The following is a 15,448-nucleotide window of genomic DNA, read 5'->3' as shown; positions in this document are numbered from 1 at the left end:
CTGTCACGATTGCTCCACCAGATGGCGCCGTGTTTACATGATAAGCATGAAAACTATGCGGTTCAAGTAAATACTGGGAGCAAATGCGCTGATCATCAGCAAATTCTTTCTTAAACGAAGGCCCAGGGATGTTGTGATTATAACATTTGGACAAGAATGGACAACAAATACCAAGAAGCCTTTTGTAACATTTCGGGGAAGTCAAGCAGCGAGCGTGGCCAATTAAAATTCTTCCTGTGAGATTTGGGAGCCAATGAGAGCCAGTGCACGGTGTCCATGTTGGCGTGCACAAGGGCGTGTTGTGTCTATTTAAACCGTTGGCTTTGCACAGATTACACAGACACGTCTCACCTGCTAAGGACACTGTCACTGCGCAGCACTGCACCAGGTAAATATTCTTCTGCGTTGTCTTGTCTCATCTCCTCATGCATTCAAATCAGATAGGCAACTTAATAATTTCAGGATCAGTGTCATGCAAACATTACAATCCATTTTTTTCCATGTAAGAAAAAAGCGTGTAGGTGTTATGCAACAGCTCTGCTTCAGGCCACACAGTGTCACACCGGTCGCTCCGTTACACTGTGGGTACCTGACAGCGCTGCATTCCTGTGCACGCCACCCGTTTCACCTTATGTCGGCACTTGATCATCACCTTTCCTTTCTAACGCGTGGTAAACAGGCCCGCGGCGTGTATCCGTACCTTGTCACACCCTGAATATGATGTGGGACAGAAAACGCACCCTCCCGCGCGATGGCAGCGGCGCAATCTGCTGGCACGGGATCATGTGGTCACACCTGGCGCTCCGGAGATTGCGCACATCGTTTAACTTTGGTCTGATTCTCAGGAACAAATCCAACTTCCCAGCAAAACGGAAGCATTTCATTTTCCAGCTATATTCCTATTCGCGTGCTGTGTCAGTCCAGTGTGCATTCATAGTTTTTTTCCCCTTATCTCTCATATGATCAATGCAAATCAGTGGACAAGAACAGTGTGTTTCTGTGAACGTGGAACTGAATAGACTACCTGTTAATAACAGAGGGGTATAAAGAGCAGTTAGTTCCTTGTGGGAAGTTGTTAAGTAGTTGCATGCAGCTTCTTGTGGGCAGATGACGTCAATTCAACTAGTTCAGCCCTGTAATGTGTTTCTCCACTGAGGTGGGGCTTGAACTGATACCTGTACAGACATGCACTGCAGATAACACTGGAAGCGTGGTCATTTGATCATAGTTTGTAATGCATGGCTTTAACTTTAATAGTTAATTGTCAAATGTTAGGAATTAAGAATTATGTTTGCTCTCTCTCTCTCTCTCTCTCTCTCTCTCTCTCTCTCTCTCTCTCTCTCTCTCTCTCTCTCTCTCTTCTTGTTAGAAATCTTCCAAAATGAGTGATGTCAATCCAGTCAGTAAGGAGGTGGAGAGCTTCAACAAGCGAACGCTAAAGAAGACTAACACAGAGGAAAAGAACCATCTTCCAACCAAAGAAGGTAGGTCTTCATTAAAAAAGTGTGCTCATAACTAAAGTCCATCTCAGCCACCCCCAGTCAGGTTTCACCTTTTCCTTAGCGCCTTGTTCTGCAGCGTTTAACCCCTCCCTGCCTGCTATTGTGAACTGCTGCTGCAAACATTGTGTTATTCATTAACAGCAGGTACACACCCAGCTACCTGAGAAGACGTCCTTGTTCTGCTTAAAGCCAACGTGTTTGAAAGGAACACATGACCCCACCCCATTTAGTTAGAAGTTCTGCATAATTACAGCTGCTTGGTAGAGAAACGAGTGACGAGATCCAGTTGATAGGTTGATGTACAGTGTGTAGAGAATCACTGCTTTAAATATGCTCTCAGAAAGAGCAGCGTTTAGGTTAAAGTGGGACAGAGAGGGGGCTGAGATGTATCAAAGGTTTTCTCAAAGGAGATCTGTTGCAATGAAAGGAGAGGTAATGTGTAATGCGGACGTTTTAACACAGCATTAAAACAGTTTCTTACTTGGTCTAGTATGACCAGTAGCTCCGAGTGGCTAATATTAGTGCTACGTGTGTAATTGATTAATTAATTATTCGGTTAATAATAATGAGAATAAGAATTCCGGTAACTCTACCTCTCAAACTGTTTGTTTTTATTGTGTCTGTTGTGAGATTCCCAACTTTGTGGAATGATGGGTCCCTGGAGTATCTAACTATTTGCACTATTTGCACTCACAGACAATTTAGAGAGAAACTGAGAAAGAGACTCTGTGAGCTTATTAGTAACAGAGCCAAACTTATGAGTGGAGCCATCTGTCACACCAGCTGCTGCATGGTCACATTTCTTTTCATCATGTATAATATTTGACACCAGTGCTTTAGAATGTAATTGCCCTGTCCACACCGGAGTCTCCAACCATATCCTCCTATATAAATCAATAATAGGAGGATAGTGTTTACACCTGGGTATTTGAGTTCTCTGATTAGTCACTTTATTTGTGTCACTGTCTTTGTATCACACAGAAATTGAACAAGAGAAGAAAGCCCTGAATGATGGGAAGTAACGGAGGTGCGCCTGCCATGATTCTTCTCCCTCGGTCTTGCCCTGTTACCCGATTTCTTTCCAGCTAGGAATCCTGTCCATCATCTCTGCCTCTGCTTTCCATGCTGTCATGTTTGACATGTTTGAGAAATGGCATTTGGGTTAATGCTATGGAGAATAACCTGTGTGTAATACCAATTAAAGGAATGCGATGGATGTATATATTGCGCTTTTTCCATGCAATTTAGATTGGGGCGGAATAAAGATTTGACAGGGTCAGGGTTTTTTTAATCATGGAGAAAAAAATCATGTATTGTATTAAAAGGAAATTCTAAGATATTGCATTGGTAACAATACCAAAAGTATGCCTGTAAACAGTGCCATTCAGGAAATGTGCTAACAGTAACAATAATTTTTCTTTAACACATAAGATGGTATTTTTGCTTTAATAAAAATCAATGTGACAATTTTTTTGGTCTGAGTGGAATTTGTGGAACCTTCATCAACCTTCTTGTTTAAACACATTTTATCAGGATGTTATGATTTTGCACACTATTGTGCATGATAGTGAGATACAAAATAAATTACACCATTGAGCTCAGATGTTATAATACTTTTGACACTATTCCTACATTAATCTAGTTGTAACATTGCTGCTTCTCTGATCAGAAATCTGATGCTAGAAATATGCAATTATATCATAATAAAAGTGAAATAAATGATGCTGTAATCTTAAGTCCTTTATTCATTTTACACAGTTTCAAAGTAGGACGACATGTTACAGGGAAAATCTGTGCTCCATATGTAGTTCTCAGTGTTTAGTCAGTGTTATTAAGCAAAGGTTGTATAAGGAAAGGTCATTGTTATATAAGCAAAGGTCAACTATTGTCATGGACAGAACCAAACCAGTGATGGACATTCTCACTCTTATATCCTAGAACTGATAAAAAGTTTATGATGTTATTAAAATCTTCTTGATAGTATAGTGTCTTAAAGCCATTACAATATCCAAGCGTTGTAGGGTTAGGGTTTCACTTCAATGTTAATGGCTGAATTATTTTATTCACTCAGTGAAAACCTCCCCCACTGAGATTTTAAACAGGTCTAAGCTTGTCGAGGAAGAGGAGTGGATCAGCTACAGGTGGTGTAAATTCCAAACTGTCAGCACGTAGTGTGGGTTATGTTGGAAAGATGAGTCTTGATGTCTGAATTTTCTGTACAGGGCTCCAATATTAATTGTTATTGGTGTAGTGTTACCACAGGTAATGAATAACAACAAGTCTTATATGTGTGCAGTTTAAATGATTTCTGGAAAGTCCATGTTGAGGAAGGAGAATGCATCTCATGGATCAGTGACTGAGCATGTTATTTTCCTCAGACTGCACGTATTGCTTAAGACGGTGCAGGCTGCCGTTCTCTGCCACATGCCTGTTGAAACATGCTCACATATCAGCATGCACGTACTTGTGAGCACATACATATGTTTACCAACTAGCTGGCTTGTGTGGAATGTATTTACTAAATAAACTTAAATTAATTAAGAATTAATTAAGAATTAATTTAAATTCACAGCATCCTGTACGGTACAGTAGTTGCAAGGAGGAGCTCATTAAAACAAACAGATTTTTAAAATACTTTTGGCATTTGTAGCTTTCTATTACAGGAGACTTTCAGGACCAGGCATGTCTGTGCACTCTGACAATAAAGATTGCAGCACAAGAAGAGACAAATCCCTTTAGAAACCAATGCTAGGAAGTACATACAGATATCTCTCAGTGTCCTTAAAATCACTGTGCAGCTATTTGTTGAAAAAACAAACCAAAAAGAGTGCCGCTTAGCGACTGTCCCACCCGCTTGTTTTTGCCTGATGTGTTCAATGTATTTGTTATGTCTGTGTTGAAACCATGACCATGCACATAATGAGTGTGGCTTCTAAAAAACTAGTTCTACAGGTTTTTTAGCAGCATTTGTTCCTCCTTAAATTCACCTTGTCCAACAAAAATAGACAGGCTTTGTGCAGCTGTCCACCTACTGTGCAGAAGGATTGCAGTCAACACAAATTTAACATCCTCTGCAAAACCACATTGTTGCATTTATTCATACCATAACTTGTGGGGTTTGTCTCCACCAGCAGTCTATCTCTCCTGCATTTACATATGTAAAGAGAGAAAGTAAGTCCGTCTGCATGACCAGCTTACTTCACATTTAGCACAGGAGGTTAAGTTTCTGGGACTATCAGGTGAGCTCAAATCCAGCTGTGATCACCTGAAATGATCTTCACCCTCTAATACTTGACTTTTAAATGAAATGATCAGAAACATAGATTTTACAGAGATTTAACATAAATAGAACATTAAGTATGTTCTGTTTGTAACTTTCTTTTCTTTGTGGGAGTTCACTTAAGTAGTATTTAAAAGTTTGATCTGTATAAAATCTGAAATATTTGCTGCCGAAATAGCTGCCTCTAGTCAGCTAGAGGGATGGGGTTTTATATTCATTGTCGATTTTGAATCTCAAGGCTTGTGAGAAACCTTTTTCTAACATCGTTAGAATAATCTCAAGCTGTATCATAATGTAAACAGCGACACCCAATGCCCACAATACATACACACAGCGCTGTGTACGTTGTTGCAGTACCACGGTGTCTCCATAGGGGGCGGCACATAACAGTGAAACTCCACGGGGGGCGGGGCGAGCGCTGATGCGGGTCTGTCCACGGGGCTAACTAGTCCATCAACAGGCTAGTTAGCACAGTAATCAAGGCTATCGGTGATGCTCTGGCAACAAGAGAGCATGGCGTAGCTAGCTGGGGGTTATTCGGGTGTCTCGACAATCACTATCGAGCCGTGGAGCGTCTCAGGTGGTCACAGTGAGCGGCTTCATTCATGTGGCCGCTGCTGCTCGGAGGAGTTTGAGCTCTGGTCGCAGGAAAGCTCCGTGTTCAGCTCGGTGGGACGACACGGCTCACTCACAGGTACCACTGTTTGTTGATAGCATGCTAGCCGGGCTAACATCAACCACCGCGGTGTTCAAATGTGTGTACATGTGTGATGCGGTGTTTTACAGGAGAGCCGCCGCGGTCGTCCGGCTCGGAGGGAGTTTTAAAAGCTGCAGCTAGCTTCTTGCCGCGCTAATTACAGTTTCAGAGTTAGCAGCGAAGCAGCGGCGTCATGTAAATACTGGGGATTGTTCGTCGAAACCGGTCAATGAACGCCCCAGTGTGGCGCTGAAACTGCACGTACTTGCTGTAGTTCTAATTACAACTAAACATTTTGAGTGTGGGTTGAACCTCAGTGTTTGCTTTTGTTGAGCTGTATTGCTTGTGAGAGAGTCCCCATTCAATAGGTGAAGGAGTGAAGTGAAGTGAAGTGAAGTGAGGCGACGCGGGCACGTAATCACATCGAGTCTCATTGTTTTTCTTGTCATCACATTAATAACAGTCTTCCTCCCAACAGAGTAGGAGCATGGTGGTCCCGGACAGTGCCAGTGAGGTCCCCCAGCCAGACAATGGCAGTCCCACTGGCCTCATGGAAAGCTCCAGTCCCGGGTGCCACAAGGAAGAGGAGGGAGGTCAGGACCTGGCAGGGGTGGAGCTGGAGGAGGTCCGGAAGTTGCAGGAGCTTGTTCGTCGGTTGGAGGTCCAGAATGAGACCCTGCGCAATAGGGGGAGCAAGGCTGTCATCTGCAGAGGGACCAGCTCCAACAGCAACCTCCCAGCTTCTGGCTATATCAACGAGAGACTCGCATGTGGAGAGGTGACCAACTCCTGCCCCAGGCTGGAGGACAGCGGTGAGCCGGGCAGCACAGACTTTGAGCTGTCACCCCAGCAGTACAGCAGCAGTGGCGAAGAGATGTCCCCTCTGCCCGCGGCCAACAGACTGGTGGAAGATGATGACGATGGGGAGTTAGAAGACGAGGATCGTGGTCCGTGTGGGGGCTTTCTCACCTTGACCTGCAGCAACGGAACAGGACAGGCCCAGGGGGAAAGCCAGACACCAGAGAGCCCCTCACAAGAAAGTTATGAGTCAGAGACACTTGCCGAGAGCGACTCGGGGGTGGACCAAACAGCGCTGGATGAGGTGGATGTCCTAGATCTGGAGGAACAGTGTGCAGATGTAGAGGATGAGGACAGCTGGTATGTTTCAGCAGCTCTTTTACGTTCCCTTTTGACATTTTGTGGTATTTGGCATTAACATGTAGAGTTAGTAATAATAGCATCAGTGAAGGTTAATATCTAAACATAGTTACAGGATACCACGTTTGTGTGTATGCCCTTCAACCAGATGAGTCACTCGTGCTTTTTCATTTTAACCTTTTGTTTTTAAAGTGTGCTATTTCCCCAAAGGGCACTGACAACATACTGTAGGTTATATTGATTTATAAATATGAAATAAGGCGTATTTTGTTGTGCTTTTAAGCTCCACTTGACACTTTGGTCATTGTCTCTGTTTAGTGTAACAAGGAATTGGAGAATTACTTACATGGGAGGGACGTGGAGACAAAAGAAAGTGCAGCCTCTGTGGAATTTTAATTTCAGAAGCATTTAATGTGTGAACACTTAATTAAATTCTTTTGCTAAGTAGCAGTTACAAAGACTTTAGTGTGGTCCACTACGAAAAGAAGCACAACAAAAACATCAATCTCAGGCTGTCATAATGAACGTAATAATCGTGAATAGGATACTAAAAAACTAGTAGGAAGCTGCATTTTCTCTCTTAAACTTGACTCGGAGCTCTGTGGCTTCGGTAAACAACATGTGATCTTTTTTCTACCTGTTTGGCAGGTTATGACGAACATGAAAACATTTGTTAGTTTTTTATTCACAACTGCCTGTTCAGGTTCAGATTCTTTTATCATTCATTTAATCCACTACTTCTACAAAGTAGATATAAAAACTAAAATAACAGTGCACATGTGTTATAAATAACCTAGAAAAAAGGTCCCACAATAAATTCTGTACATGTGCTACATATAATCACTAAAACACGCAAAGTAATTACTATACAAGATGAAAGCATGAATAAGACAGTACTCTATGTAGATGCAGAAATGCAGTTTTATAAAATCATCATAATAATAATAATACCAATATTAGAAATAATAATAATTGTTGTTAAATCAACTTGATATAATTTTTTCCTAATCCTTGTTACACAATGTACTACAGCTCAACAAAGGTGTATCTGTATTAGTTCTTTTCTGAAAACAGATTTAAACAGGTTTAAGCTCAAAAATCCCAGAGAGAATAGCTGAACTAACCCCAATTATTAATAATTCACATTAATTTAATGCCATAGATCAGTTTAGTTGTTTTTGTTTACGCTGTGCAAGGCCTGAGACACGTACCACATTATGTTCCTGGAGGCTACTTTAGCAGCTCAGCCACGGAGCTTAAGATCCAGACCATTCATGACTTATTTCTCAGTTTAGTTTCACATCATACCATATGTGCTTTGTGAGGTTATCATAGCCAAAACATCCAGTAATCCTTCGAGCAACATAATCTGATCTGCTCTGAGGCTGGACACTGCTGCATGGCTAAACTGCTTTAGGTGGGATTGCACAGCATGTGATCTAAGGCCCCCCCTGTGTGACCAGACTGCAGCTGGGACAGAAGCACTGGCAGCAACTGCAAGATTTCCTAATGAGCTTTTGAATGGGGGGAATTTAAGTTGTACAGGATAATTAGGTGCATATTTAAAAATTGAAAAAGAAGATTGAGATTTTTCACACTGGATCTCTGTAGTGACGATTAACGAATCAAACTTGGCAACCGCAATGTGGTATAGATGTAGAAGATCTGCTGTGATCTTGTGGTGTAACAATAATGCTTGTGGAACTACAGTTGCAGAGCTGTGGCTTTTTTCGAAAAGCATGACAAAAAAACCCATGTGAATGGATGAAACAATTAAATTCAAGCAGGATGTTTGTCATCAAACACAGGGTTTGTGTTTGAGAAGAAGTTGCACGCACTCTGCCATGCAGAGAAGCCGTGCTCTCTGGCAGAATGTGTGACCTGAATATAGCTGTGTGTATTGTTGCTTATTCCAGTGGGAAATGAGTCCTTTTTGTGTTTGCCCAATGGGAAGATGATTTGTAGTTGATTGGTACAGAACCAGTCGGTCCAGGCCTTTTGTGTGTCTAACTCAAAGGATCAGCCCATGTGACTGCCACTTCAAAGCTTGTGGTGAACTAATGTCTGTTTGCTGTCACTGGGGCAACTTTGGACACACATTGCGAAGGAAGCGCAAAGTCAAGTGTTGGTTTCAGATGGTGACATTGTGGCTTTATGAAAACCCAGCTGGCTGGCACATTGGTCCTTTTATACAGTAGATGTGATTGAAGGTTTTTCATGCAGTGGAATCTAATGCAGTCCGATAGTCGAGAATAAAAGGCATCACTTTTACTTTTAGAGCATCTAGCCACAAACATGCAAAGCCATTACATTTGGACTCGCAACATATTGTACACTAGGATGTGCTTTATGTGTTAAGTAGGACTAGATGAGGCTTTATTTATAGTATTTGCTAAGGCATTGTTTGGTCTAATATATCATTAACTTTATAGGAAACAGTCTGCTTGATGTGTGGTGTTCACAGCTATACAGTGTCCTTTTGGGAGGAAGTGGTAATCATTTGTTTTCTTCCTGACTCATCTTACTTTCCAGGTTGTATGTATCTCCTAAAAAGCAACTGGCAGATCTGGGCCCAGAGTCTCCATTGAAGTGGTGTCGGCAGGTTCTCGACCACCGCAGCCCTGAGACGGAGTTGGCTTGTCGAACCCTGATGAGTCGCTTGGACCAGAGTATGTCTTTAACAAACACATACAAACAGTTTCTGCATTAAACTCTTTAAAATGCCCAAAATATGTTATGTAATATGCGTCTTTATGTATTCTTTCCAAATGCAAACCACCATTGGGCTGACTTTGAAACCATGTTTCAAAGATTTTAACTGTATGGAGACAAAAAATTTAGCTTCCTGGCAGCTTTTTTTGTGATGTGTGTACCTCACTAAAAGCAACTGTCTGAATTAAAGAAATATACGGTGATGGGTGACTTGTATAGACTATGGGACACTTTGTGTTGGCTTTAGTTTGTGCTGACTTGATTTAAAAACTCTCACTCCATGTAATCATCTCCCCTTTCATCCAGCACTCTTGTGAGTGTCAGCAGTCTTTGTTATGCACATGCACTCTCGTAAGGAACTGATTAGCAACCTAGTTCACCAAGTAATCTGAGTTGTCTGGGAGAAATTTACCTTGGGAAATCAGGTTTCTCCAATCCCCCACACTGATGACGGAAACAAGGTTTCTCATTTACATGACGGTTAAGAAATCAGCTTACTCCAATGTAACCTGGTTAGTTGAGTGCATGTAAACGCATTGTGTGTTTTAGTCACATGATAATGCCTAAGCACTCAAAGTGCATGTGTACATAAGGCACAAGTGTCTGATCCAGCAGACTCATGTATTATTTATCCTGCTCACAGCTCTTACTTCCTGCACACTGCAGAATCTTAACAACAAAGCTATTCACACCAGGGGTGAATGACTACATAAAATCTTGGCCTGGGTTGGATTACCTCCTTCCCCTGAGGGGTCAGCAATCCTAAACGACAGCGCTAGGCCATGAAACTGCATTGTGCTTCATCACCTTTTAGCCAAAATATAGACACCATATTAGCAGTGGCAAGCGTAACAAATTAATAAACAAGCTTATTTGTGTGATATACATTAGTTATGCAAGAATTGTGACAGTTTGATCTCTGAACTTCTGTATGAAAAAACTTGAACCTGCTGTTACACCAAACTTTCATATCACTTTGACAAATCCCACTAAACTTATTTTAGCTATTCTTTACATCTTTATGTCAAATCCTTCTAAAGTGTGTACTGTATATCCTCTCTCCTGTCTCCTACAGCGTCTCGATGGAGAAACATGTACAGCAGCCCATCAGCAGAGGCAGGCTTGGCAGGCTCAGGCCTGATCTCTCCTGGGTACCACAAATCAACTAACAAATCCCTACTAACCTGTGGCAGCTCAGGTATGGCATGACATTAACACACTGCTCCTTATTTTCTGCTAAACACAACAGTGGGATCAGTAATTGTAACAATGTAGGTTAGTTGTGTGTGTACACTAATGCATCAACAATGTGTGCCTTTTGAGATGTCATTGGTAGTGTTTAAGAAATTTTGCATGTTATACTGCGTAGTGTTTATCACATATACTGCACATTACCACAGACCATGTTCCAAAGGTTGTGAGGTTTTCTGGATTGATTTCATTTACCTTCTACTGTTTTATAATCAACAGAGAATTTAAACTTGTTTAAGAAAGTCACCACAAGGCCTCATTTTTGTGGAATGTTTTGGTATCACATACTAATTTCTTATCTGTAGAACAGCAGTGAAGAGGCAAATGTGTATTTGGTGGTTTCCTGCAAAACAGCAATTGCTGTTAGTCAGTCAGCACTTAGTGACAGATGTTGGAGGTTCTCTTCAACACCAACAAAAACACATTACAAGCATATCTTGCCCATCACCTTAGACTTTGAACTACACAGCTGCACAACAATCACATAGATTATTTAGGAATAAAAACATTCATAGTTGCTACGATAAAATGCTATCTCCAGCGTTCTTTTCCTTTTCCCTTAATCTGATCTTTGTATTGTACTAAAATGAGTGGAAACTGTGCATGTACCAGGCAAATACTTTGGAAGATGGTCAGAATGATGTCATGTGTATGTGGTTTATACTTCAGGGGTTTAAAACACTGGTATATGAATTGGTTTGACATGCTAACCTGTATGAAATATACTATACGATGTTTGTGGACTTGACTTTGTGGTGGTCATTGTTACAGTTACTCTGCACTCTTTTTATTCCTCACATTGTCTTATAATAACTGGTACTTCACTATGCAGAGACCATCAATGCTGATGTTGTTGTGGAAATCCTGTAAATAACAAATCTTTGCATGTTCTTGTAAATGCTTGGCTTGGGGGCAGTGGACCTGTCTAATCCCAGACTTTTACATAACCATGCCCCGGATGACGATGTCAGTTCCCATTTGTTTCAGTCTGAGTGTCCGGCCTGTGTCAGACAGACATGCCTGGCAGGAAAGCGTTGCATACAGTTTTCCAGGGTATCATCAGCAGAAAGTCCTTTCTGGACTAATGCTGCAGGACTAGGCTTTTAGATGTTGCAGTGAAGAGACTATAGAGTATATACCAAATATGACATTAAAAAATGTGTCTAAATTCAACCTCATATTCTGAAACGCTGATCAGGTCGAATTGTTGCCTTTAAATAAAATGCATATTCACTTAGTGATTATTAAACTGTAATCTAAATGTGTCCTCATACAGGCTGTGTAGAACAGTGCAGAGGGTGAGTTGAAGGCTTAGTGAGCTATATGAAAATATGTGCTACCCAACCCCCCACTCGTCTTAATTTCCTTGAGGCAGTCATATAACCGTATACAGCTGATCTATCAGTCACTGTTTTTTGCTGAGATGAGTGTGAAATGCTGCTAGCATCTAATCCTTTGTAATAAATTTATGTCAATTCTTTTTTTTACCAATGAAGGAGTAAATGGCAGATTCTGTGCCTTTTGATATTTGTGTGAAAATATAATTTTGCTTACAGGTGTCACAAGCATGCAATCAGCCCTAAGTTCGCAGTCCTCCATAGACAGTGAGCTCAGCACATCAGATGACTCCATCTCAATGGGCTATAAACTTCAAGACCTCACTGATGTCCAGATCATGGCTCGCCTACAAGAAGAGAGTGAGTAACTGTACTTCAAAATCCTGAAGAGAGATGCAACACTGTTTATGATAACGATGATAACCTTAGTACAAACATTTTCTTGTAACTAAGCAGATAAGTGGATGGTTCTGTGTGCATTTGCATACCTCCCTGTATGTGTAGTTTAATCTTTCACTTTTTATTTTTGGTGTCAGGTCTGAGGCAGGATTATGCTTCCAGCTCAGCGTCTGCATCACGGCGCAGCTCCACAGCATCTCTGCAGTCCCTGCGCCGTGGTGGCACGTATAGTGACCAGGAATTTGACAGCTACAGCTTGGAAGATGAAGAGGATGAGTCCTGCTCTGTGCCTCAGCGACGGCATCGCTTTACCCCATCGCCTTCAGGCTCACCCCGGTGCCTGTCTCCCTCAACTCCCAACCAAAGTCAGGAATACAGCAGACTAGGGGCTCCACGTACAAGAACACCCAGACGATCTCTCCAGGGCCCCAGTACAGAGTTGCTCAAATTTGCAAAGAGTGAGGGTAGGTAATAACCAATAACAACTGAGCATTTGTGCCCTAGGTCAAGAAGATCAGAGTGATCATCACAGATGCTGTATTTTTGGTAAATATTCTGTATATATGTGGTTCCAGAGGAGTTGAGGCATAGCATGCCTAATCTGGCTCCCCGCACCAGCCTACGTTCCCTGGAGGCAGTCAGAAACAGCCGCAGCATGGAGGCTAACCTCCAGAGCTCTGGCAACCGCATGTCCCACCTGACACACTCCCCCTCCACAGGTAACCCTCCCCTTCTCACCTTGTCCGCACCACTCTTCTGAACTAATTAAACCTGCACTGGTCTTGCACATAGCCCTCTGTATACTGTCACTTTTATCCTCCCACCTTAACTCCTGTAAACGTCACTTTGCCCAGATTGTACATCCACGTCACTGTCAAGATGCACATTCTTGGCAACAGTCTAATACTTTTCTACTGGAGCAAAGTTGTTTAAGGAAAGTGTTTGTGTGAAAAGCTATTTTTATCATTTTGCATGCTTTTATGTTTATTAACTTGTATGTCTTTGAAGGATATTGACATACTCACCCTCACTCCCAAAAAACGTGTATGAAGGTAAAGGTGACAGTGACAACCACACAAGTCATCACATATATCCAACTCGTATGATGGCTGTGGCTAAGTTCCATAAAACCTTTAAGATTTTGCCCTACTCCTTTCCTGACTCTTTATCTTCCCTGACATACCCAACGTACACGTAACCCACTCTTCATCTTACTGGCTACATGATTATTCAACCAGTTTGTTCAAAACTCCTCCATGATAATCTTGTACTGCTCCCCCCAGGCTTGCTGACAGCTTCTACGTGCCACAAATGGCCTTCAACTACAGCATATATTTATATATGTTCATTTTGTATATATATTAGCAAAATTATTTTTCTCTTTAAAAATGCCTATGTGAGATTCATTTATATTACTGTGCCTTTCTTCCGCTTAAGGTACAGCTTGTAGTCGGATGCGTAGCAGTGGCCAGTCCCCTCTTTCCCTGCGGACTCCAGTTAAAGCAGTCACTCCAGCGGGCTGCATGGCAGCTGGTCGTCAGCCTGCCAGAGGTCTACCTGTCATCCAAGCACCACCAGCAGGAGGGAGCCGCAGAGTCCAGTGTCCAAGTTCTGCCAATGGTGCAACCTACATACCTGGTAGAGCCTCAGCTGGGACAGGGAGGCCTGGTGTGGGTCGAGAGCAAGGTGTTCCCTCACCATCCACCAGGAGTAAACTTTCACAGCCTTCCAGAAGGTGAAGGTTTTAATGTAAAACTATTTAACAATGCAGAGAAACTGAGTCATTTGTTCTTATGGTTAGAAATGTGCTGTTATATTGAACAGAGATTATTGCAGTGTCCAGAGTATTTCAGTGTATTTTGTTTGTAACTTTGTATTTTATTGACAGGTGTTTGGGCATGACTAAAATCTCAGATGAGTCCTGGAAAGATGGCTGTTACTAAGTCTGACCGGTCATGAAGGATGTTTACTGCTGCAGCCTTCACCTGACACCTCCCCATTACCTCTCAGAGTACAAAAAAAAACCACAATCACTTTGTCCACAAATGTATTAAACAACCTTTTGGTCCCCTATTTCAAACTGGATCGCTGGGCTACACTGGATTCATACAGTAGATAGGACTTATCTCTATACCTTGCATGAAACATTGTCAACCCACACACACACACACAGGATGTGTAGGCAGACAAGAAGGCACACATGCACATTTGTTATATGGACCCACTCTGAGCTTCCAGGAAGTTTGTGTCAGTTTTACTTATTTTTCTATGGTAATTGTGAGAAACTGCTGCAATATTAAGGGTTGTAATTACTATTTTGTTGATGTAATTCCTATGAAGACAATTTAAATGAAGATATTGGTGGATTGTTCATTTTCTGTGTGAATTCCTACTAGATGAAGGTGCAGAGTGTTGCATGCTTGGTTTTGTTGTTTCCTATTCCTACAGTTCTACATCTCTTGTTCATCATTATGTAACTGCAATATGACAAATTCAATTTGTCCCACAAAGATGTGTGATTTAATGAATGTTTGAGTGGTTCATATTGAAATTATCCTTAGATTTGTGTTGCAGTTGTGTTTTGCTCATTGCTTAGATAGCAATGCAACTCCTTTAAACCACACTGCCCTTACAAATAATATATTGGAAAAAAATGGTTTGTGCCAAGGTGCATTTCAGCTGCAACACTCTTTAATTCTAAAAGTGCTGTTTGAGTTATTAAAGGTACTGTTTAGGTACTGTGTTTCCAGACATTTTACTGCATATTAGATGTGGATTTAAGTGTCTACTTTTGGATACCACTGTAAGAAATGAAAAAATGCTTATGCACGAAGGCCTAGTGCCTTAAACAGCTATGCACCCTCATGCAGAGTGCCTCTGAAAATTAGGAGCTGTAATGAAACTGAACAATAAAGTCTACCCTGAACCTCTAATTGTGTTCCTGGTTATTTTTAATCCACACATGCAAAGTCAAGGTCTTTGCATCATAGGCTAATCAGTCACACTAAGGGCTGTCCGCAGTACAAACACAAGCGGCAGCACAGCCGTCATCTCCCGGATATCTGCAGGGTGCGTGACCAAATGCTTCCCAAACGAATAGTCAACGCGCTCC

The 15,448-nt window shown here is 41.8% G+C and overlaps 2 protein-coding genes across 2 annotated transcripts; both read left to right on the top strand.

Moving 5' to 3' along the window:
* The first annotated feature begins 254 nt into the window (after positions 1-254).
* On the top strand, positions 255-2,971 carry tmsb1 (thymosin beta 1). Its single transcript, XM_026357748.1, has 3 exons — positions 255-388; positions 1,370-1,484; positions 2,484-2,971. Exons 2-3 carry the CDS (start codon positions 1,382-1,384, stop codon positions 2,522-2,524), a joined length of 144 nt encoding a protein of 47 aa, XP_026213533.1. The 5' UTR covers positions 255-388; positions 1,370-1,381; the 3' UTR covers positions 2,525-2,971.
* A 2,243-nt stretch (positions 2,972-5,214) lies between these two features.
* Positions 5,215-15,269, top strand: zgc:66447 (SLAIN motif-containing protein-like). The gene is made up of 9 exons (XM_026357998.1): positions 5,215-5,476; positions 5,958-6,637; positions 9,170-9,306; positions 10,425-10,547; positions 12,157-12,297; positions 12,474-12,800; positions 12,912-13,055; positions 13,774-14,071; positions 14,225-15,269. The coding sequence occupies exons 2-9, from the start codon at positions 5,967-5,969 to the stop codon at positions 14,277-14,279; spliced, it is 1,896 nt and encodes a 631-aa protein (XP_026213783.1). The 5' UTR covers positions 5,215-5,476; positions 5,958-5,966; the 3' UTR covers positions 14,280-15,269.
* Positions 15,270-15,448: the final 179 nt, after the last annotated feature.

The sequence above is a fragment of the Anabas testudineus genome, chromosome 10, assembly GCF_900324465.2.
Source record: "Anabas testudineus chromosome 10, fAnaTes1.2, whole genome shotgun sequence".
NCBI classification, from domain to species: domain Eukaryota; kingdom Metazoa; phylum Chordata; class Actinopteri; order Anabantiformes; family Anabantidae; genus Anabas; species Anabas testudineus.
The sequence above is the reverse complement of the archived record's forward strand: the minus strand, read 5'-3'. Positions and strand labels throughout refer to the sequence as shown.